General features: G+C 37.2%; 2 protein-coding genes across 4 annotated transcripts; one reads left to right on the top strand and one right to left on the bottom strand.

Annotated features, from left to right (window-relative positions):
* Positions 1-3,648: 3,648 nt before the first annotated feature.
* LOC116165594 (coatomer subunit alpha) lies at positions 3,649-23,968 on the top strand. 2 transcript variants are annotated; one of them, XM_031480166.1, is made up of 14 exons: positions 3,649-3,764; positions 3,818-3,944; positions 7,431-7,578; positions 11,591-12,082; positions 12,137-12,376; positions 12,426-12,770; positions 17,832-17,985; positions 18,035-18,245; positions 18,295-18,845; positions 18,891-19,114; positions 19,163-19,324; positions 19,371-19,586; positions 19,634-19,828; positions 23,058-23,968. In XM_031480166.1, exons 2-14 carry the CDS (start codon positions 3,865-3,867, stop codon positions 23,697-23,699), a joined length of 3,660 nt encoding a protein of 1,219 aa, XP_031336026.1. In that variant the 5' UTR covers positions 3,649-3,764; positions 3,818-3,864; the 3' UTR covers positions 23,700-23,968. The 2 variants fall into 2 exon arrangements, with proteins under 2 accessions (XP_031336026.1, XP_031336027.1); XM_031480167.1 differs by having other exon boundaries at positions 3,668-3,769.
* LOC116165600 lies at positions 5,927-7,080 on the bottom strand. Of its 2 annotated transcripts, none has more exons than XM_031480177.1 (3): positions 6,985-7,080; positions 6,568-6,733; positions 5,927-6,517 (listed from the first exon to the last, which is right to left on the bottom strand). In XM_031480177.1, the coding sequence occupies exons 1-3, from the start codon at positions 6,997-6,999 to the stop codon at positions 5,988-5,990; spliced, it is 711 nt and encodes a 236-aa protein (XP_031336037.1). In that variant the 5' UTR covers positions 7,000-7,080; the 3' UTR covers positions 5,927-5,987. The 2 variants fall into 2 exon arrangements, with proteins under 2 accessions (XP_031336037.1, XP_031336036.1); XM_031480176.1 differs by having other exon boundaries at positions 6,565-6,733; positions 6,985-7,079.
* Positions 23,969-24,325: the final 357 nt, after the last annotated feature.

The raw sequence follows: 24,325 nt of genomic DNA, 5'->3' as shown, positions 1-24,325 counted from the left end.
CAGATATATTGAAAAGTATTCAAATACTTAAAAAAATAAGTATTCAAATTACTTTAGAATGTATTCGAATACTTTCAAAAGTATTCTAATACTATCAAAGGTTTTCGAATACTATAAAAAGTATTGGAATACTTTGAAAAGTATTTCATTATCTTACTTTGAAAAGTATTCGAATACAGTAAAAAGTATTCAAATACATTAAAAATTTAAAATAGTATACTAGATAAAAGGCTTAATACTACTTAAAAAATCAAGTTATACTTTGTATGGGGTTAACTTTTTTTATATTTCTGCTGTTATACTTATACAAATTTAAGGGGAGTGAAAGCGTATTATTATTATTATTATTATATTATTATATAGGAGGTACCTACCAGGACCTTTCTTATACCAGTTATATCCTTAAGAATACGTGTACCAGTTTTCAAAGCGTCGTGCACATGATACGTACGCCTTTCTGAAATTAATGCTAGCGATTTTGGAACAGATCTATTTTTGACCATCCGTTTGTCCGTGTGCATGATAACTTGTTTAGAAACGTGCGATCGCTTTGAAAATTGGTACATATGGTCTTTGGATGTAAGAAAGGTCCCTATTGTTTTTAAGTTACGTAGACTATCGAGTTCAGTATTCAGATGTATCGGATTTTTATATTTGATTTTGTGACAATGGAAACTTTCCCTAAACATGCTGCCTTTTTTTGAGGCCGGAAAAAAAATTGTCTGAGATCGACCGGGAAAAAACATTTTCCTATAGAATTTGGCCCGTAGAATCCATAATTTCAAACAGTTTGAAGCTTGGGCTACTAGATCAAAAGTTACAGCCCTTTGAATTTTTTTTCGAAATTTGTTTTTTGTCCATAACTATTTATTGAGAGGTCTAATCGAAAACGTACGAATTGTTTTGGATTCTACCCACCAAAGTTAATAAGAAAAAGTGTTTTCCCGAGAAATTTTGGTGTAGTCGATTTTTGGTAAAAAAGGAAGGTTATACACTGCTTTTTTTTGAGGCCCGAAAAAAAATTGTCTCAGATCGACCCGGAAAAATTTTTTCTTATAGAATGTGGCCTGTAGAATCCATAATTTCAAACAGTTCCAAGATTGGGCTACTAGTTCAAAAGGTACAGCCCTTTGAATTTTCTTTCGAAATTGGGTTCTAGTCTATAACTTTTGATTGAGAAGTCTGATCGAAAAAGTACGAATTGATTTGGATTCTACGCACCAAAATTAATAAGAAAAAGTATTTTCCCGAGAAATTTTGGTGCAGTCGATTTTTGGTAAAAAAGGAAGGTTATACACTGCCTTTTTTGAGGCCCTCAAAAAAAATTGTCTCAGATCGACCCGGAAAAAAATTTTTCTTATAGAATGTGGCCTGTAGAATCCATAATTTCAAACAGTTCCAAGATTGGGCCACTAGTTCAAAAGTTACAGCCCTTTGAATTTTCTTTCGAAATTGGTTTCTAGTCTGTAACTTTTGATTGAGAAGTCTGATCGAAAAAGTACGAATTGTTTTGGATTCTACGCACCAAAATTAATAAAAAAAGTGTTTTCCCGAGAAATTTTGGTGCAGTCGATTTTTGGTAAAAAAGGAAGGTTATACACTGCCTTTTTTTGAGGCCCGCAAAAAAAATTGTCTCAGATCGACCCGGAAAAAAAATTTACTTATAGAATGTGGCCTGTAGAATCCATAATTTCAAACAGTTCTAAGATTGGGCTACTAGTTCAAAAGTTACAGCCCTTTGAATTTTCTTTCGAAATTGGTTTCTAGTTTATAACTTTTGATTGAGAAGTCTAATCGAAAAAGTACGAATTGTTTTGGATTCTACGCACCAAAATTAATAAGAAAAAGTGTTTTCCCGAGAAATTTTTGTGTAGTCGATTTTTGGTAAAAAAGGAAGGTTATACACTGCCTTTTTTTGAGCCCCGAAAAAAAAATTGTCTCAGATCGACCCGGAAAAAAAAATTTTCTTATAGAATGTGGCCTGTAGAATCCATAATTTCAAACAGTTCCAAGATTGGGCTACTAGTTCAAAAGTTACAGCCCTTTGAATTTTCTTTCGAAATTGGTTTCTAGTCTATAACTTTTGATTGAGAAGTCTGATCGAAAAAGTACGAATTGTTTTGGATTCTACGCACCAAAATTAACAAGGAAAAGTGTTTTCCCGAGAAATTTTGAAGTAGTCGATTTTTGGTAAAAAAAAGGAAGGTTATAACACTGCCTTTTTTTGAGGCCCGCAAAAAGATTGTCTCAGATCGACCCGGAAAAAAAATTTTCTTATAGAATGTGGCCTGTAGAATCCATAATTTCAAACAGTTCCAAGATTAGGCTACTATTTCAAAAGTTACAGCCCTTTGAATTTTCTTTCGAAATTGGTTTCTAGTCTATAACTTTTGATTGAGAAGTCTGATCGAAAAAGTACGAATTGTTTTTGATTCTACGCACCAAAATTAATAAGAAAAAGTGTTTTCCCGAGAAATTTTGGTGCAGTCGATTTTTGGTAAAAAAGGAAGGTTATATATACACTGCCTTTTTTTGAGCCCCGAAAAAAAATTGTCTCAGATCGACCCGGAAAAAAATTTTCTTATAGAATGTGGCCTGTAGAATCCATAATTTCAAACAGTTCCAAGATTGGGCTACTAGTTCAAAAGTTACAGCCCTTTGAATTTTCTTTCGAAATTGGTTTCTAGTCTATAACTTTTGATTGAGAAGTATGATCGAAAAAGTACGAATTGTTTTGGATTCTACGCACCAAAATTAATAAGAAAAAGTGTTTTCCCGAGAAATTTTGGTGTAGTCGATTTTTGGTAAAAAAAAAGGTTAAGTATTCAAATTCTATGCGAAGTATTCGAATACTAAATATTTGTGAAAGTATTTGAGTTACAAAAACAAATACTGCTTCCATAAAAGTATTTAATTACAAAGTATTTGAATACTTTAAAGGATTTGAATACTAAAAAGTATTTACAAAATCGAATACTGCCCAGCTCTGTTTCTATGCACATAGAAAGTTCTTTCTTTTCCTTTTTTCCAAAGCTAATGATTTCGTATCTCTTACTGTTTGCAAACCCAATAACGGGCCATCGCTCATCTTCAACCGGATTCGCAGTACTTTAATGCTATAATTAATTTTCCAACTTTTCTGCATCTACAAAAACAAAAAGCAGGTAATATGTGACCGACCTCCGCGATTTATACTTGCATTTGCAATGTACGTACGATTACAAAAATCAAATAGCATTTATGTTCCTTTGCCGCAGCGGCACTCCTTTGTAAATACATACATTCGAGTACCGTCAGTAAGGTGGCATGTTGGTTGCCTAACGGAAAACTGGACGTTACAAACGATCAAAATATACACCACATATAAATCCATTAACATTTGGTTAGGAAAAATGCAAAATTGTAAATTACAATAAAATAACATTTCCCACTAGAGAATTTCAATAACATTTCAAAATACTTACCAAGAAAAATACGCGCACATTAAAGTACATCGAACTCCTGTTATATTTTAATTTTTGATAAATTTTTAATTATTACCAAATTTCATAAATTGCTATTTTTACGTTCGTAAATTTTCGTTTTGAAAAAAAAGAATTTGAGAAACTACTTTAACTACGCCACTGTCAACCTGTGCATTTAGCCACCGGTTACAATAACCTAACACAACCGCAAATGTGATTGTGACACGTTAAGCAAGCTGACGTATATATTCGGTGTTCCATGAAATTATTTACCAGCAAATAAATAATTAGGAATACGTTGTAATGTGATTTTAAATCACTTGAGAAGCCGTTGTTAATTATTCTTTTTCCAGTGGCACAAAACAGAATACCTAACCTGGCTCACTATTCCTATGCAACTATGTTGACGAAATTTGAGTCGAAGTCTGCCAGAGTAAAAGGCTTATCGTTTCACCCCAAAAGACCGTGGATATTAACAAGGTAATTACATGTGATTTTAGTGTTAAATCGGACACTATTTGCGCTTCTATTTGCAAAAGTGTAGCGTTTACATCTTTCATACTACACATTGTTACAGTTTAAGCTTAAGAACAATCTGAATATTAATTCACGCTAGCAACGGAGGTAAATCTTTCACATATTTGGGAACACGCCTGCAGTGGTGAATTAGCTTTAATTGTCTTCTGTTAAGGTGATGAAGCTGTGTGGTTTCGACTGTCTTTTAATGTCAACATTAACACGAATCTACCGGGCTTCCCAATACTTCATCAACGATCTTCGCAAATAAATATGTTCAAACTTTAAAATTAGGGGTAAGGTAGTAAAATTATTATTCAGAAACCAAACACTCGCAATACAGACAAAGGGGGTGAGAAGCTGGTGTAGACTTACCACAACCCCTTTGGGAGTCCCTGTTCCAACACCTTATTGAAGTGTTGATCTCGCTTTCATGTAGAACTACCACAATTTAATGTACCATGGTAACTCATTTCCATTGTATACCCATGCGGTTTTCGGAAAATCCGCTTCAGAGGAATCACGGCCAACTTCACGTGAGCACTGGAAAGATTTTGATTAAATATACCTACTCTTACATTTTTAGCGCATTTTCCAAAGAAGTTGGCACCTGAGCCAAGAAAAATCTCAACGATTAATGTGCGCATGCGCAGGCTTCGCAATATCAACTTTCTTATTTATTAATATAATTTATTGAAATTTTAACCACAAATGTTTTTATTAAAAGTAAAACGTATCGCATATTGCAAACATCACATTAATGTGCGCGTGCGCAGGATTGTCAATGTCTTATTTATCCAGGTATCTTTTTGAAATTTTAATCGCATATTTGGCTACCCCAAGGGGCTCTGTATGATGAAAAAAAAATAAATTTTTCATCCCTCTGAAAAAGAGGTTTTTTTTTGAAAATCTTGAATACCTCGGAAACTGCTCAGTTGTGCGGGTCCAAAAAATGTTCTTTTTTTTATCAAAAAACTGTGCTCCAATTTTCAGACCCCTGCGACTTATTTTTCGCAAAAATAAAAACTGAAAACAGTTTTTCCGGCTTTCTCGGAATATTTGAGGTTACCTATGTGAAAAAATTTAGGCAAAACGTCTCCACGTTAAACTTTATTTAATTTTTTTAATTTTGCCTTCATTGTTGAGTGGGCCGGGTTTCAGCCAAGGCTGCTCTACCAACCCAACCCACTATACATTTACAAATATCCATGCCCGAACCCGGATTCGAACCAGGGACCCTAAGCACCACAGTGCAGCTTTAACTGAACTGCGCCACACGAAATGCTTTCGTTAATAAGAAAGTTGGCATTGCGCATGCGCAAAACTAAATTTTGAAACTGGTTTTGCCTGGATGATGTTGCAGTGCGTTTGTATTATTATCACAAAGCACAATCCGTCTTTTTGTACTATAATAAATTGTAAAACAGCTGTGAACAGTTCAAATATAAAGTAACAAATGCCAACATTTTTTTGTTAGATAGTATATTTGCATTCGTACTAAAATTGGTTTCTGCGCAATCATCTTTTAGTTTTGGGACGATCTCTAAATGCTTTCATAAATAAGAAAGTTGGCATTGCGCATGCGTCGTTAGAAAGCATTGCACATTTACACATGGCAGAATAGGTTTTGAAAAAAATACCTAGGGGCGTTGAATTATATCTGTCAAGGAATCTCATTTGCTAGAAAAAATGAGTTTTATTGGTGGGGAGCCACGGAATGGGTGTTAATTAGGAAAGTAAAGCTGGGTGGGTTTGGTTGTTGGGAGAGAATCGTGCGGCAATTTCGCGAGTTTAGTTTAAGCCGCGGGGAATTTCGCGTCAAGTGTTGTATGTGCGCATTTAATTTGACATCATTATTTTTTCGTCTCAGTTTCTTGGTTATTGCATTTTTTAAAATTGAGAACCTGCTTCTAAATAATGCCCTGTTCTAGTCTGTACTACAAATCGGCAACCGCCAATTTTATTTGCTAAAGAAATTATAAATAAGTGTTTACAAATAATGGAATTTTAGGAGGTTGTCGATTCGGAAACCGTTGTTGTATTTTCAGTTGTCGAATCCGTTTCTTTGGCCTCAGTTGAAGAGGATGATGGCTCAACTGAAGTAGTCTCACTTGCTGTTACTTCCGTTGATCCTATCTCGGTGGTCTCACTTGGTTTAATTGTTATCGCTTTTTCTTTCTCCTCGTTAATCTCGGTTGACGCTTCAGTCGGGGCCGGTGTCTCTTTGCGTTCCAGTTCGGCCTTGCCGGAACGTTGCGCAGTCGGAATGGCTTGATGCAAGGAAGGTCGGTAAATGTATTGAAAATCGCGATCTTGATTTGCGAAGATATTTTCAATTACGTTGGCTAGTGAGCGCGGTTTCTCCTCATTGTTTTCGGTTTTTTGGGTTCGCGCGAAAATCTGTTCTATTTGCTCTGGTTTGTAAGCGCCCGATAGAAAAAATGCGTTCATAGTGGCGTCGTCTGAAAGTCGAGTGCGATAAGCGAAACCTTGGTAGGGATTCGGTGCCGAGTATGCAACTCTTTCTATTGGTGCATCTACGAATGATAAAAATGATGATTTTTATCTAAGAGGACCAACTTACCACGGAGCAAAGGCTGCTGGTAGATTAAGGGTTGCGGTACGTAGTATTCGAGCGGTGCAAAAATTGGCGAACGGTGGTGAAAAACTGGGGCCGGTAGAAACCCGTGGTGAGTCGGGAGAGAATAAAAGGGGACGTTGTGACCGCTGACTGTGCAGCCCAGTAGAATACTCTGGAAAAATAGGTATAACAAAAAACAGCAAGTTTTTAGATCGCGAAGACTTGTTGCGTAATTAAGTGCACTTTCCTGATGCAGAAATCAAAAAATTATATGGTTAGGCCACCAATTAACTATTAATTTATGCTAAACTGCTTGATTAAATCACTTTTACAATCGATGGTTTTGGAAAAGTTTTATTGCCACTTAGGTACGTATTTTATTTCATTGCGTAATATTTTGAAAAATTTGGTAATTATACTTACAAAAATGAAGATCATATTTGCAGTAGCATGCACGGGTAAATGTGTAACACTCGCCAAATAAATTGTTTAAGTAAGAATATATAGAATTTAGTCGCCCCCCTTTCAAACAAATATCCTGGGTGGGTCTTAGTCACCTTCAACGTATTTTGGGGAAATCTATATATTTAGGATATATACATTTAATTGCGGTAGTATTTTTTACCGCTAAAAGTTTCTTTCCCATTAATTAATTGCTTTTTAATGTAATAACGTTCATTACCTTTACTGACAAGAAGCAAAAGTATTATGAATGGGAGTAACTTTTGTAAATGTCATCCTAGCTGGAAAAACTGGATTACCAATTCAAGATTACATTGAGCTGTTCCACTTAGAGCAATAAATTTTAAAAATTGATCGGTCAAAATACCAAATTTCTTTAATAATGACGCCCAACTTTTTTGTTACAGCTTGCATAATGGGGTGATTCAGTTGTGGGATTATCGCATGTGCACACTTTTGGAGAAATTCGACGAGCACGATGGGCCAGTTCGTGGGATCTGTTTCCATAACCAGCAACCCCTCTTCGTGTCTGGAGGAGACGACTATAAGATCAAGGTTTGTTTTCTTGCCACTTAGGACCTTCATCGCCTTTTTTTGAAGGAATATTTGCCATTGGGGACAGAGAGAGCGACGGTTTTAGATTTTAATTAATTAATGCACGTTTAACGTCAATTTTAATTATTTTGTATCAAATTTGAAATCGACTGACGAGGTGTATGTCAAGGTCGACCTATACCTACGCTCGGTAAATGACAATTTCCTTTCAGCTTCACTTGTGGATTAAATTGTGTGCCTATGCCTAATCAAGGAATCTGGACTGATCGTAGTTTCAGTTAGAATTAGGACCCCATTAAATCACTTGGGGCGAGATATTTGTTTTAAGTACAATAATCTTACCTTGGTGTGATTATTATTTAAGGTAAATTACAGCCGGTCTCTGTTTCATTACAATGACCGGTTTCTAAATATTTTTTAGCAGCTATATGCATTGTGCAGATATTCAAATGGTACAGGGTCGTTTTTCATAACACGTAATTTTGAACTTAAAAAGTGCTGCTTTTATAGGGGACGCACTGTATTTCACCATACGTTGTCAGATTTTTACTTCATTTGTCTAATCCCTACTTATCGACTTCCATCACACTTTGTATTACTGTTTTTTGTGCACTAGCACACCATTAACGTTAAATACTCTTTTTTTTTTGGAATCGTTTATTGATTTATGGTAGTATTTTCAAAATAAAGAGTGCAAATTTGCAACCGTTGTTAATTTAAAAATTTGAGCGTGATCATTAGAATTTGAAAGCAATAAACTTTATTTACGTAATTTTTCTATTGGCGATCGATTTCGGGGATGAAATCCCCAATGGAAAAATTGCCATTTTTTACAATCATAGTGACGAACTAAAAAACGGAACAATTTATAATAAGTACCCATATGTCAACATTTTCTTTGAGTGGTTTTTTAATAATGTAGCGAACGTTCCGGAAATTTCCATAGGCATCGAGGCGCCATGAAAGATCAGTCATGAGCGATATCGTACGAGAGCGGATGTGACGTAATCTTTCCGAGAAATATGACGTGTATTTCGCGATCGCTCGGGAACCTTCGACTTTGCTATAAAGCACATCGGATTGCGTTACTGTTTCAGTTGCAATTAGAACGCCGAAGTAATAAATCATTCGCGCCGTGATAAATGTGTGTATTCGTGAGTGATAAATAACAATTACTGTTTTTTTAAGACTGTTATAAATTTATTGTTAATTAGTTAGAAATAAATAAACGACGCATTTAAATTTACGTTACAATAATAATCCATTTTAAGTAGATTTTTATCTACCTATTGTAATGGTACCAGTATATTTATAGGTTGGTCAATCAGCCAATTCCGCCATATTGGAACAAAATGGCGGACACTAAAGAAATCTACCTACATCTGATTGGCCAAGCCGAAAGGGATTTTTTTAATATCGAGAGACAAAAATCACATTCTTACGCCATTTCCTCTGTAAGTTCGTTTAGTTTAGATGTAGTTCTTTATTTTGCCGTTAGAGGGCACCCGAGTGTACCTTTTCTGTATTTTCGCTTTCGCTCTTTCATTGCTTTTCTTCGGCGTGCGCGTTGCGTGTTGTTTGTTTCTTTGGAGAATATTCCACTTTCATAGTGTCTTAACCCGTCAGTGGTCGCTCTATGAGCAATTTGCTCACATTTTTTTTAAATAATCATAATTATTTTCAAAGATTTAGTTTCGCGCCAAGTCGTCGTCTAGCTGAGTTTTAGAACATCTTTTGTCACCCCCGACCCTCCCACGCTGTAAAACTGGTCCGTTTAGATTCTGTCATTGTTTATTTGTGAAAGCGTCAAGCTCGGCGTCAAGTGTGTGAGCGACCACTGCCGTTATACTTTTTTTTGTAATCCGTAATGTATAAATGTATTTCGATTTATAATAAAAAAAGCAATATTCATCAGAATTAATTTATATTAATCGTTAATTCAATGTGCAACATCATATCAAGTATACTAAATTATTTCATTTTGTCAAAATAATACATTTTTCATCATGAGCAAAATGCTCACGCGCGACCACTCGCGTAACATTTCACCTAGCGACCACTGACGGGTTAAGTTCGATTGACTGACACTGGAGACATCACGTAATACATTACTCCTGACCCACTTTGAAAGGTTTACACCTGGAGACGTATTTGTTCCTGAATTTTAACTCTATACAAATTTAGTTATTTGTGCATCGTTAACTAGTCTTCATGAAATTAACGTCACGTTTATGCTTTTATATATATCACCGATTTGTACGCACGATTCGTTGTTGAACAAAATTTTACTTTGGTTAGTCAACGTAAATTGAATTATTGGTTCTTATTGAGTGTTAATCACGGTTTTAGTACCGAGTATCGAACGTTAGACAACTTTTCTTTTTATCTGTTACAGATAAGGCAGAAGATCGTCCTTCTTAGTTCAGACGGCCGTTAGGACCAGAGTTCAAAGTCATATTTTTATTTTCGACGCCTCCTATAACGTTTGATTACATATTGGTTTTCGATACAACCGAATTGTAATTAATATGTTTGTTTGAATGGTCATTTAATAATAATTATAGCTCCTGTTTTGATATGAATAATTTTCTAAACTACTAGTTGATTCCCTTTTTGCAAAAAAAGTAAGTTAAATTTAATCGTTAACATTTCAGATCGAGATATTACATATAATATTTTGAGATCATTTATTAAATTAACCCCCTCATTAACCCATCCCCCTTAGCACTTTTTTCGATAAGGTTCTCTTTATCACCTTGAAGAGTCGCAGTCGAGCACTATTACTTGGAACTTTCAAAGCAAAGCTCACTGGCCGACGGCCATTAGTCCAGAAAAGCCTGGTATAGGGTAGTTGATAGCTACTTCCACACATCTCAGTGTCTAGGTACGCTTGATTGGAGGTATACCGATGCCAGTGTCCGATCGATTTGCACGCCATAATGCCGCCCATACTACTGATATCGGTAGGGCTCCCTCTGCCATGTTTGATGAGGATCCGTCGAGGTCTTTTGTGAGATACCTCTACTCCACATCTAGTGATGAGCGGTGCTTTCGTTGCCCCGTCAGAGAAGAATCCTAACTGGGATTGGACAGCATGACACCCACCTTTCCTAGGAGAGAGAGCTGTGGAGTCTAACCTTCTTCCTTCTTGTCGTGTGCGCCAAGGAAAACCTTACAGCGCTGTAAGGAGAGTCATGGCGTCCGCTCCTAATTTCGGGAGCTCTTTCGAGGTCTCCCTATTCCATAACGTTGATTGAGGAGCGCATGTTTTACTCACTGCAAGCTCAAGTACGAGTAGAATTTCAGACACTGCGATTGGAATCATTCTCTCAGAGTTGACGCCATGGAGTGGACGCCTCCTCTGTTTATTTATTTATTATCCTTTTCTTGTTCTCAACAGCATAACGCTTTTCAGAGGTGCAAGGTCTTAAGTTGTTCTATATTGTTCATGTACATGTTCCCTTTGTATTCACAGAATGTCGGAGGAGGGGGCACTCTCCTCCGACATTCCGTTTTTGAGATACTCAGGTTTAAAGCTTTGATATCGCTTGTAGAGATGTCTCGTCCAGGCCTCTCTTTCGCCCTTCGCGAATGCCTTTTTCAGACACTTCGTTCTGCAAGTATTCGCATTTATACTTTTGATATCGCCAGTAGATGTGTCTCGTTCAGACGTTCCATTTTCCTTTTTGTGAGTACCCCCCTCTGACACTTCGTTCTAGAGATATGAGGAATTATGACTGATCTAAATCTATGATTTATAAGGGGTGGAGGAAGAGAGCGACAGATGGAAGAAAAGGTTCTAAACGGAAAGCATAAAGTATCAAGAAATCCATAAGTGATTTTGAAATTAGCGTAGGCGCATAAGTTTCAGTTCCCTTAGAAATATACAATCTGGCTGTTACAGCGCTTCTAACAGTAAATGTCGACTTTAATAAATTAATTAAGATAGTAGTAGTAGTAGCCATGCCATTGCAAAATAAAATTCATTCTTCTCCATTGTGGTTCATTTCAGGTTTGGAACTATAAACAAAAACGTTGCATATTCACTTTACTGGGCCACTTAGACTACATTCGAACCACTTTATTCCATCACGAATACCCATGGATTGTGTCTGCGTCAGACGATCAGACAATTCGCATTTGGAATTGGCAAGGGCGCGCTTGCATTTGCGTACTGACCGGCCACAACCATTACGTAATGTGCGTAATGTTCCACCCCACGGAAGATCTTCTGGTTTCGGCGTCGCTCGATCAAACTGTGAGAGTTTGGGACATATCGGGATTGAGAAAGAAGAACGTCGCTCCCGGTCCTGGTGGCTTGGATGATCATTTGAAGAACCCCGGCACGACTGATCTATTCGGACAAGCCGACGCGGTCGTGAAGCATGTGCTTGAGGGTCACGATCGAGGTGTAAATTGGGCTTGTTTCCATCCCACTCTACCGCTGATTATGTCTGGAGCTGACGACCGTCAAGTAAAACTGTGGAGAATGAACGAATCAAAGGTAAGATCGTACTTTTCTCTCTTCATTTTGTACTATGGCAACTTAATCCGAAAGGCTTGGGAGGTCGATACCTGTCGCGGCCATTACAATAATGTATCTTGCGTGCTGTTTCACCCAAGACAAGAGTTGCTACTTTCCAACAGTGAGGATAAAAGCATCCGCGTTTGGGACATGACCAAACGTACATGCCTCCACACATTTAGGCGAGAGCATGACCGATTCTGGGTCTTAACAGCGCATCCTACACTTAATTTGTTTGCGGCAGGACACGATAACGGCATGATTATATTCAAGGTAATTTGCCACCTAAATTCTGCAACCAACTTCATTAGCTTATTGTTAGTTGGAACGCGAGAGACCTGCCTACACGGTCCACGGTAATTACTTATACTACGTCAAAGAGAAGCATCTACGCAAATTGGATTTTACAACTTCAAAAGACGTGCCTGTTATACAAATTCGCGGAGGGGGCAAGACGCCCGTTTACGGAGTATCCTTTAATCCCGCAGAAAACGCCGTGCTACTTTGCACCCGTTCCGCTAACCTCGAGAACAGCACCTATGACTTGTACGTCATCCCCAAGGAACAGGAACGCGAAGTACTGGAAGTTGATAGTAAACGATCCGCCGGTATTACCGCCCTGTGGGTGGCTCGAAATAGGTTTGCTGTACTGGACCGAACATGTCAGGTAAGAAGGTACTTTTAAAAATAGAGGGAGGAAGTGATTTGTTTCAACCAACTCCTTTGGTGGGGAGGAGGGATGTTTATGTCTGTTGATGTATTTATAAATAGATTGGGCAAAGATCTTCGAAAAGTGTGAAATGACTATGATTGCCATTTATATGCTTTGATTCATGATGTGTAGCAATTATAAATAAGAAATAATGTAGATCTTAAAAGAGTTCTTATTTATTGCTAGTCTGTGAGTATAAAGGTACAGGAAGACTGAAGTGTTCTAAGAGAGGTTCTAAGAATTTTTCGGAAAACGTTTCAAAAAAGAAAATGCTCTAAAAGGTTTGCGAAAACGTTTCCAACGAAATTGTGCTTGCTTTGCTATTTTCTGAACGAAGCAATCTCGACTCGCGTACCTTTTTAAACGAATAGGAAACCCGTATACGTGCTTGGCTCGTCACAGAACGGAACGAAACTTTTAAGTTTGAAGAGATAGTGGTAACCGTGCTCACTTTCAGCAATTATCGCTGGTTATCCCCAGACATATTTTCGTTCATGTTCGCTATGAAGCGGTACATGTGTAAATTTTCCTATGCGGAGCAAAATACAAATTCGAAAAAGTTGTTTTGCTTGCTCGCAGCCTTATAATGTATCGAACACTGGTTCTACTAATCTAATATCTCGCTATTTTTGAAGTGACTGCTTCTTATCTCGATATACGTTTTGGAGGGGAGTAAAATTATCTCATGCGTATAGCCTTTGAATATAAAATTAGGAAGAAGTCTAGCCTAATGGGAACTTGTGGTTCTGTGACAATCGGGGGAGAGGTAAGGTGTACCTCTCCCACTTTTGTAATATTATAATCGGTTTTATAGCGAATATTATGCTCCGAATTGCGTTTGCACTGAAGATTTCAATACTGTAATCTTTTGTTGGTACGTATAATAGTCGCGCGCACTTTGAATGAAAACGCTGCCGATACCAATTGGGATACACAAAATTTTCTAGAAAAAGTCCGCGACGGCATATATCTATCTTTAATCGTTTAGCCATATCAACCATTTAAAGTTGCGCATCTTGATTGCGTTGGCATTCATAGTATCTTTGATTGCTTATCATATATTAAGGGTTGAAGATAGATATATGCCATTGCGGACTTTTTTGTAGGAAATTAAATTCGCTACAATTTATCTTTTATAACTTTTTGTCTCTCTTTTTGTTTTCTCAGCGTTTGTAAAAAAATGTACGCACATCTTAATTTTGAACTTTTAATAAACTTTTTAGTTAAAAGAGAATCTGGCGTGGGTACGACTCGAACCCTTGACCTACATGTTGTAATTTCAGGTGCTTTTGGGGGTTCCGGTTGGGATGATCGAAGCGTTGTAAAAAATTGAAACTGTCATTATTGTTTTGACATTCTGCTCAAAGCGCAAGGGAAATATGCGAAAATGGGAAATTAAAAAAATGATCTTCTTATTTTTATTATTAGTGCAATTCACATATTATCGAGCTCCTTGCGAGTATAATAAGGAAGGCCCTTTTGACATCTCCGTGAATTATGAACTGAATTGCCTGAAATTCAATATGGGCATAGCTTTAGCAGTATAATACGCAATGGTAAAAGTTGAGCCTAATCGATTCAAAATGCATAGTGCTCTTTTTTTAATTTATAAATATATTTAAATGACATTTGATACATATGCACTTGGAATAAAAGCAAATGTAACGCCATTTTCAAAATTTGGTTTTGCGCATGCGCAGTACCAACTTATTTATTTATTTATGAACATAACAGGTTACCCCAATAACAATGTTCATGTATTGTTAATAAAAAAAGTATTCGAAATCATAAAGAATATAAAAAATATATGTTAAGAGTATTAAAATAAAAAAAAAACAAAAGAAAAAAAAAGAAAAAATGCTGTGAACAATTTTTTACAGTCCTTGGATATTGTCACACGATCTTTCAAACTGTCTTAGGGACATATAAAAAATATCTATGGTGTTCTTCCAGAAACTCACACTATTATAGAACGCATTTTTGAAATTTTATACATATGCACTTGGAATAAAAGCAAATCTAACACCAGGTGCAATTTGGTTTTGCACATACTATAGCCATACCCAAGAGCTCGTTGGCTATATTTTTTACATACTTATTTTTACCCATACTAATAATACACTATCAGAAGGGCGCAAAGCCCTATAATTCATCAAAAGTACGGTTTGGGCGGGATGTCATTTCACTCAACAAAACCATACAGAAAAAATGAAAAAAAATGGGAAAATGTTTTTTTTTTCGCATTTGACTGCAATTATCTCGTTAACTATTGCCCCGAGTGAAAAAATGAAGAGAAGTGATATTTTTTATGAATTTTTCAATTTTTTTTCCAGTGAAATGTTCAAGTGAATTTGTTTAGAATCGAATTGTCTATGTCCTATGACATACATTTAGTATGGAACGTTCATTTTTAATTGTTATTGTTTTTTATGGAGAAATATAAAAAACGCATTTGGTCCCTTCTTTTGATAACAAAAGAATATGACAAACCCGATCACTGTAGGTATCATAGCCATTGATTAAATAAACAAACAAATTGGGTAACTCCCATAGCGTTCTAAATGTTTGTACAGATGGCGGAACCCCAAAGCAACCATTTACAAAAGTTGTCCCGATGATTTCTGCAAATTGACGGACGGATTTCGACGTATTTTTTTAAATTTAGGTACATTTTCCAAGAGGTTTCTGTTCGCCTATTAGGGAGTCACATTTCTTGTTATATTTCGGAAATTATTCCATTGGTTAACTAGCAGTCTTCGGATTTTGAAAAAAAAAATTTGACAGTCCGTCGATTTGCAAGAATCATCGGGACAATTGTTGGAAACGGTTTGCTTAGGGTTCCACTATAGCGGAAAGAATTGGGGGAGAATCTGGGAGTCACCCACTTTGAAAGACAAAGCGTGGATTTTTTAATTTGTATTTTTAATTAATCAATGACTATGGTACCTACGGTGATCGGGTGATCGGTTGCCGTATTGTTCCGTTATCAAGCTACGGATAATATAAAAGATAGGATGAATGTTGCTTAGTAACAGATTGTTAATTTTCGGGAATACTTTTTTTATATTTTTCCATAAAAAACAATAACTTTTGAAAATGAATGTTCCATACCAACTGTATCTTATAGAAAATTCGATTCTAAACAAATGCATTTCTCTTCATTTTCTCTCAGAACAATAGATAACGAGTTAATTGAAGTGAAATGCAAAAAAGACGAAATTTTCCCATTCTTTCTTCGTTTTTTACGTTTTATAACAATTATACAGGGTCCTATAACACTGCGTCGGGCTTTCCTAGTTCATACCTGGTAAAAAAATAGCAAAAAATCTTTTGTGCAAATGTTAACAATAGAATGTTATGCATATACAGAAATTATTTTTGAATGTACAGAGTGTTTGCGGTGTCAATACACAGCTGATTTTTTTAAATGGAATAGCATGTTTATTTTTAGCTAATTCGATGTCATTTTTTAATCTCTGCAGGCCAAATTATTAATTTTTTTTCAAATAATTCTCTATAAACCAGCCCCACTTTGATAAATCGTAGCGACCTTGATTTTAAAGTTAAGAAATAGAAATCAATAATTTTAATCTGAATAAAAGGCAACACTTTGATAATGAGAAAGTTGAATTTAATGATACAGAGTGTTTACAAAAAAATTGTAAAATTTCTAGATTTCAAAGTGCTATATCTATTTTTATTCAAATGTTTTTTGTTTCTTTATTCGATGGTCTGTTGTGCGCTCTTCAATTCTTAGAAGGGATATCCTGCGCCTGAACCCCGTAGTTTTTAAGTTATTCAATATTTTTCACAAAACAATAATGAATTACATGTTTATAAACAGGAGTAAACCGTGATAATAAAAAACCAAAGAATGCCAAATAGTAAACAAGTGCCATAAATTAATTGTTTGCTGCAAGTGTACTCATTATTTCCTAGTAAAATAAGATTTTTTAAAAAGACTAATTCGCCTTTTTAATAATAATGCCTTTATTGAGCTACACCTTACACGAAAAAAAAAGTTTGTTTTTATTACCAACTAATTTAATTAATCTTATTTTACTACGAAATAGGGAGCACATTAATTGCAGCAGATAATTTACTTGTGACACTTGCTTACTGGAATTCTTTTGGTTTCTATTATCACGGCTTACTCGATCCTGTTTATAAACATGTAATTCATTATTGTTTTGTGAAAAATATTGAATAACCTAAAAACTAGGGGGTTTAGGCACAGGACACTCCTTATAAAACTTAAATAGCACACAAAACCCTATCACGTACAGTAAAATTGCTCACAACCCTTGAATTTTAGATTCAGTCACAAAACGAAAGGTACCCACATTTACTTTAAAACGCTGTGAAAACGAAACTTCGTACAGAAAAACTCATAAAACATAAATTGTAGAGAATTTAATTTCCTACAAAAAAGTCTGTGACAGCATATATGTATCTTTAACCATTAATATATGATAAGCGTTCAAAGATATTATTGAAACCCACGAGGACACTAGGTACAACTTTAAATGGTTGGTAAGGCTAAACGATTAAAGATAGATATATTTATAGTAAATTTAATTGTCTACAATTTTTGTTCTATGAAATTTTCTGTGTCCAAATTGGTATTTGCAGCGTTTTCAATTATGTACGCGCGCCTATTATCAACATAAGAGTACGGTAACAAATCAACGAGTGCAAGTGGGAGAGTTCAGTCTATCTTTGTCCTACACATAAAACGCTCTGTAAGAAGGAAGAGCTGTGACTGCCTTCTCAAAGCGCGCATATAAATCCAAAGGTACTTTTCACGTTCATTTCGTGGCTCAATCTATCGCTCAAGGTACTTTTAGAGACCCACGCGAAAGTGCAGGCTTAGACTTCTTCCTAATTTTATATTCAAAGATATAGCTCTATATTCTGTGGCTTGTCACGCGTAGCGGCAAAAAGAGGGGATTGTGGGAGAGAAGAAGTAGTCACTTCCTTTTGAATTTTTAATGTAAATATTTGAGGTTTTTTTAGCTGGTAATCAAAAACTTGAAAAATGAGGTGACAAAGAAGGTGCAAACCCCACCGTGCGATGAAGTATTTTACGCCGGCACCGGTATGTTGCTGTTGCGCGATACCGATCATGTTACTCTATTCGATGTTCAACAAAAACGCACGTTAGCCCAAGGTAGGTATTTTGTTTCGTCGGCAAATTGTTGGTAGTGTTCGAATTGCAGTAAAAATCACAAAATGCCGTTATGTGGTTTGGTCTAGCGATATGGTCTACCTGGCACTCCTAGCCAAACACTCCGTAACCATCTGCAACAGAAAACTAGAAGTTTTGTGTAGCATTCACGAAAGCACCCGTGTTAAATCGGGCGCGTGGGATGATGGGGGATTATTCATTTACACCACTAGTAACCACATTAAATACACTATTGTGAATGGGTAATGATCGCTGTAATTTGTCTCACTTATGCTTAATAATGAATTTTAGCGATCACGGCATTATTAGAACTTTGGACTTGCCCATTTATATAACAAAGGTGAAAGGCGACTTCGTATTCTGTTTGGATCGTGAATGTAGACCGCGGATGCTAACCATCGATTCTACCGAATTTAAATTCAAATTAGCTCTAATTCAGCACAAATACGAAGAGGTCCTTCATATGGTTAGGAACTCGCGGTTAGTCGGTCAGGCGGTCATTTTCTATTTGCAACAAAAAGGTTACCCCGAGGTGGCGTTGCACTATGTGAAAGACGAGAAGACTCGTTTTGCCCTTGCTTTAGAATGTGGAAACATCGAGGTCGCTCTGGATGCAGCGAAGGCATTAAACGATCGCGCTTGCTGGTTCCAATTGGCAGACGCCGCGCTTATGCATGGTAACCACCAAATCGTCGAGATGTGTTACCAAAGAACCAAGAGTTTTGATAAACTTTCGTTCTTATATTTAATTACCGGAAATTTAGAAAAGTTGCATAAGATGATGAAGATTGCCGAAGTCCGTAGTCAGAGATCATCCCAGTTTCAAGGCGCCTTACTACTTGGTAAGTAAATGCGGTGAAGCGTAATGGCTGACTTTCCACGTCTAGGCGATGTGGACGAGATCATAGAAATTCAAAAGAAGTCCAAGTTATATAATATAGCGTACTTAACCGCAAAGACGTTTGGCTTCGACGATGTAGCCGAACAAATACGATCTTCTGAAGATGAGGATAAGGAGTGGTGTGTTCCGGACGCAAATGCTAAGTATTTGAGACCACCTCCACCCATTCAACAAGCTGAAAACAACTGGCCTCTGTTGACCGTCAGTAGGGTATGTGTATTCAATTTTCTTTTGCGCCATCTATTGTTTTTTTTCTAGACCTTCTTTGAAAATATTGCCCTTTCACGTAAGACCGCAGCCACTGTCAGTGCCTTCATACCAGATGCTTCAATCGAACCAAGCATGGAAGTTGAAGGTGGGTGGGTGGACGAAGAAGAGGACTTGGTGGAAGGAGAGCTCGCAACAAAGAAAGCTGATCAGGTAATCAAACTACTCATTAACTTAATCGTTTATTCGGGATCTATAGGGAGACGGTGAAGGCGGATGGGATGTTGAAGATGGCGATCTAGAAATTCCGGATTTGGGTCCTAGTAAAGGTGAAGTGGATAGTAGTGTGGGATACGTACATTTGCCGACATACGCGCAACCTCCAACATTTACATGGACAAAGAATTCTCACTTACCAGTCGACCACGTAATGGCGGGATCACTTGAATCGGCTTGTCGTCTCCTTCATGACCAAGTAAATATTGCTTGGTTTCATCTCCTTAATAATGTACTTGTTTGTAGATTGGCGTTGTGAATTTTGCACCATACGAAACCCTTTTCATGTACTTGTACAGTAGTTCCAGAACAATATCTACGTGGCAGCAAAGCCTTCCGTCAACTTACAGCTACCCTCTACGTAATTGGAAGGATGCCAATAACAAGGGTGGTTTACCGGTTGCAGGGATCAAACTTTCAGACTTGGTCCAAAGACTCCAGGTTTGACACTTGATTATAAACTCATTGCGGGGTTGAGATAATTTTGATCAATAGTTGGCAAACTTTAAAATTCCTAACACGCATATGAAAAAATTGCGTTGAATTCACTTCTTGCATTTCATTCACTTACGGTGGGGCGGTTAAATTTCAACGGTTGTGTAATACTTCTGAATTACGATAGGAGGGTCCGCCGATACTTAGTCCTCATATTCGGACCCTTTGTACAACGTCACTCAAACCATCCAACATGTGAGATACTAGTTCAAAAGTTACAGCCCTTTGAATTTTCTTTCGAAATTGGTTTCTAGTCTATAACTTTTGATTGAGAAGTCCGATCGGAAAAGTACGAATTGTTTTGGATTCTACACACCAAAATTAATAAGAAAAAGTGTTTTCCCGAGAAATTTTGGTGCAGTCGATTTTTTGGTAAAAAAGGAAGGTTATATTCTGCCTTTTTTGGAGGCCCGAAAAAAAAATTGTCTCAGATTGACCCGGAAAAAAATTTTCTTATAGAATGTGGCCTGTAGAATCCATAATTTCAAACAGTTCCCAGATTGGGCTACTAGTTCAAAAGTTACAGCCCTTTGAATTTTCTTTCGAAATTGGTTTCTAGTCTATCACTTTTGATTGAGAAGTCTGATTGAAAAAGTACGAATTGTTTTGGATTCTACGCACCAAAATTAATAAGAAAAAGTGTTTTCCCGAGAAATTTTTGTGCAGTCAATTTTTTGTAAAAAAGGAAGGTTATACACTGCATTTTTTTGAAGCCCGAAAAAAAAATTGTCTCAGATCGACCCGGAAAAAAAATGTCTTGTAGAATGTGACCTGTAGAATCCATAATTTCAAACAGTTCCCAGATTGGGGTACTAGTTCAAAAGTTACAACCCTTTGAATTTTCTTTCGAAATTGGTTTCTAGTCTATAACTTTTGATTGAGAAGTCTGATCGAAAAAGAACGAATTGTTTTGGATTCTACGCACCAAAATTAATAAGAAAAAGTGTTTTCCCGAGAAATTTTGGTGCAGTCGATTTTTGGTAAAAAAGGAAGGTTATACACTGCCTTTTTTTTAAGGCCCGAAAAAAAATTGTCTCAGATCGACCCGGGAAAAAATTTTTCTTATAGAATGTAGCCTGTAGAATCCATAATTTCAAACAGTTCCAAGATTGGGCTACTAGTTCAAAAGTTACAGCCCTTTGAATTTTCTTTCGCAATTGGTTTGTAGTCTATAACTTTTGATTGAGAAGTCTGATCGAAAAAGTACAAATTGTTTTGGATTCTACGCACCAAAATTAATAAGAAAAAGTGTTTTCCCGAACCTCAGGATGTTCCATGTCTCTCTCTGACGCCTCCTAATATCCCTCTTATATAGCCTTAGGTTTACCTTATAGGCATCCCAATCGGCTATAGCTATCATTGCCCTTCTGTGCCTTATTGAACAGTTTACCCAACTGAGTTTTCTGCTTTTCATGCGCCCGGTACCACCAGGGATGGTTATAGGGTTATTGTCCTCTCTAACTTTTTCTCCATAGGGAGGATTGTAAAGGGGAATATCCGTTACCTGCCCTGTTTGAGAATCTCTAGATGAGCACTTTTCAGATATTCAAGAAATGATTTACCCCTAGCGTTGACGTTAGTGCTCCCCCATGTTGTATGGTGAGCATTTGAGTCACACCCTATAATGAGGTATTTATTTTTCTCACAGTGTTCTATCAGTTCTGCCATTCATCTGGTAGCTATGTTGACAGAATCTCCCAGGAGATATACATATACTAATGTTATTAACACTTAGGACAGAGCTGTGTATCCGTATGACTTATCCTTATCGCATTACGTTAGGCTCCTCCCATTTTACGTATTATCATGCGGATACGTGTAGCCTTGAGAATAAACCGATGTACGCAACATAGCTTTACGGTTGGGTTATGAGAGTCTGTGTATTTGAAAAATATTCTAAACGTCAGATACACTACCTTAGAAAAACACAGTTCTAACTAAAGCAACCTTAACTCACAGCATACGTATACGTATCCGTGACAAAGTAACGTTTACGTAATACGCACACGTTTACACAGTGCTTGTCCAAAGTGTCTATTACTACTTGAGCTTTATGTCACAGCTTAACTAGAAACCCTTGATCTAACAGGGTTCTTGAATGAGGCGCAATGCCCTGCTTTACAGTGAGGCGCATACTTATGTATGTAGACAATAGCTGTCTATCGTTTGTCTGGCGTTACTAGAATCACACTCTCCAGTAGCGCCTCAATATTCGCAAAACTCCAAGTTCGAAATCGGAATGGGTGAGTTGCTGACGCTGGAGCAAGCACTGACCACAGGTTACCTTGTCAGCCTGAATGGTTATGCTTCCATAGCCTTTTGCAGTTGTTCCTATAACAGCTTCTGGTGTATTGACATACACCCCACCTCTTCAGGTTCGGCACTAACCCTCACCTTTAGAGAGGAAAACCCACCCACTGAGCCCTCTTTTTATCTCTAGGAACCTGCCTCTAGGTCAATGTTGGGTCACGGAAGGTGGATGGTTTGAAGGTGACTGTTGGCGTAGTTTGATCCATTTGGATCAGCCTGGCATTCTTTTTCCTCGTCTGTTCAGCGCCAGAAATGCGCTTTCATGGTTTGCTGTGTTGAGGCTCGATGAGCTGCAACAAAGTTCCCTCTGGTTTATTAAATTTGTTCGTATCCATGTTAGGCGTGGGAAATTTCGTTCTCCCAGCTCCCCATCCACCACGGAGTCCAACAAGGAGACGTATATCCAGACGCCAGGGCTACCACGAGAATATAGCTTCTAGAGGGTAGCAGAATACGCCTGGTTTCGCTTTGAGGACGGCCTACCTTCCACTAGTCAGTCTGCTGCCACTGGCCCGCCAAATGCTCACTCAGTCGGCGGTACGACTTCACTTCAGATAACCTTTCGTCTGCATTCTCACTTGGGGTCATCATACGCTGGGTCGAACCTAACGTTACCCGCCTCCTTGATCACTGAACCACTCAACCCCCACAACTGCGACAAGGCCCAACCCCGAGGGGGATACTGTGAACCAGTTTTAACTTTGATTTTAAGCTGCATCATTATGATTGAAAAAACATGTTTCTCCAATCATGGATATTATTAAAAATGTGCAGGGGTTGGGTCAGCTGTACCCCGCCCACTTAAAAATAAAATCCGATTTAAACTTAAAAAAATCTGATTCTCTCTCTCTCTCTCTCTCATTAGGTTTGCTATCAATTGACTACTGGCGGAAAGTTTGCGGAGGCAGTGGAGAAATTACAGGCATTAATACTACTCGTCACTCTTCTCGTTGTCGATACTAAACAAGAAGTGTCCGAAGCTCAGCAGTTGCTGAAGATATGCCGAGAGTACATTTTAGGCTTAAAAATGGAAACGCTGCGAAAAAGTCTTCCAAAGGGAACAATCGACGAACAAAAACGTCAATGCGAGATGGCGGCATATTTCACGCATTGCAACTTGCAACCGATTCATCAAATCTTAACATTGCGTACTGCCTTGAATATGTTCTTCAAAGTGAAGAACTACAAGACCGCTGCTTCGTTCGCCAAGCGATTATTAGAACTAGGTCCCAGACAAGAAGTTTCTCAGCAGGCACGTAAAATACTGCAAGCGTGCGATACGAATCCGGTCGATGAACTACAGTTGGCTTATGACGAACACAATCCCTTTAATTTATGCAGCTCGTCCTACAAACCCCTTTACAGAGGAAAATCCGAAGAGAAATGTCCGCTGTGTGGTGCATGTTACTTCCCACAATTCAAGGGGACGATATGTAATGTTTGTGGTGTTGCTGAAATTGGAAAAGATGCGATGGGCTTAAGAATTAGTGCTCATCAATTTAGGTAAATTGGATCTTAAAATTTTTATGTGTTTAATTAAACTGTGGTATCTGTACATTTTATCGATTTCATTGATTACAAGCATAGCATCACACACCTTGCGTTGCCGTACTAAAAGGACTTACAGTGCATAAAGTAAGGGGTTGTGCATTACATTTATGATTGTTAAAAAAATATCAGTTTTGGTCATCAAGGCATTCCATCTTTTACAACAAAGATACCAAATTTGTATTTATATGATTACATAATATATCTTTTGTATTATAAATTATTGTATAATAAAAAAAATTATCCATTTTATAAACCTGATTCTTTAACTTCAACATAGTAAGACAAGAATTCCGTAACATGATGCAGTTTTACATGAAAAAGCAATTACATTAGTAGGTGTAAAAGTTTACCACATGCTGATCTTCCACTCGACCTAAATCATAGTATACAATAGACCGTAGGCAGAGGGAAGCATAAAACTTGATGCAAGGAGTCAAGAAAGACGGGCGTAATAACTATGTCAAACTGAATTTCCCGCCTTTTTTACACACTTACACTTTGTGTTTCTAGTACTTTCAGGGGTGCTTATTATTTATTTATTTTCCCCCTCTTAGTTTTGGGTCCTCAACAGGCATGCGCCCA

The sequence above is a fragment of the Photinus pyralis genome, unplaced genomic scaffold (genome assembly GCF_008802855.1).
Source record: "Photinus pyralis isolate 1611_PpyrPB1 unplaced genomic scaffold, Ppyr1.3 Ppyr1.4_LG3a, whole genome shotgun sequence".
Lineage (NCBI taxonomy): Eukaryota > Metazoa > Arthropoda > Insecta > Coleoptera > Lampyridae > Photinus > Photinus pyralis.
This window is presented reverse-complemented; position numbering and strand designations above follow the sequence as displayed.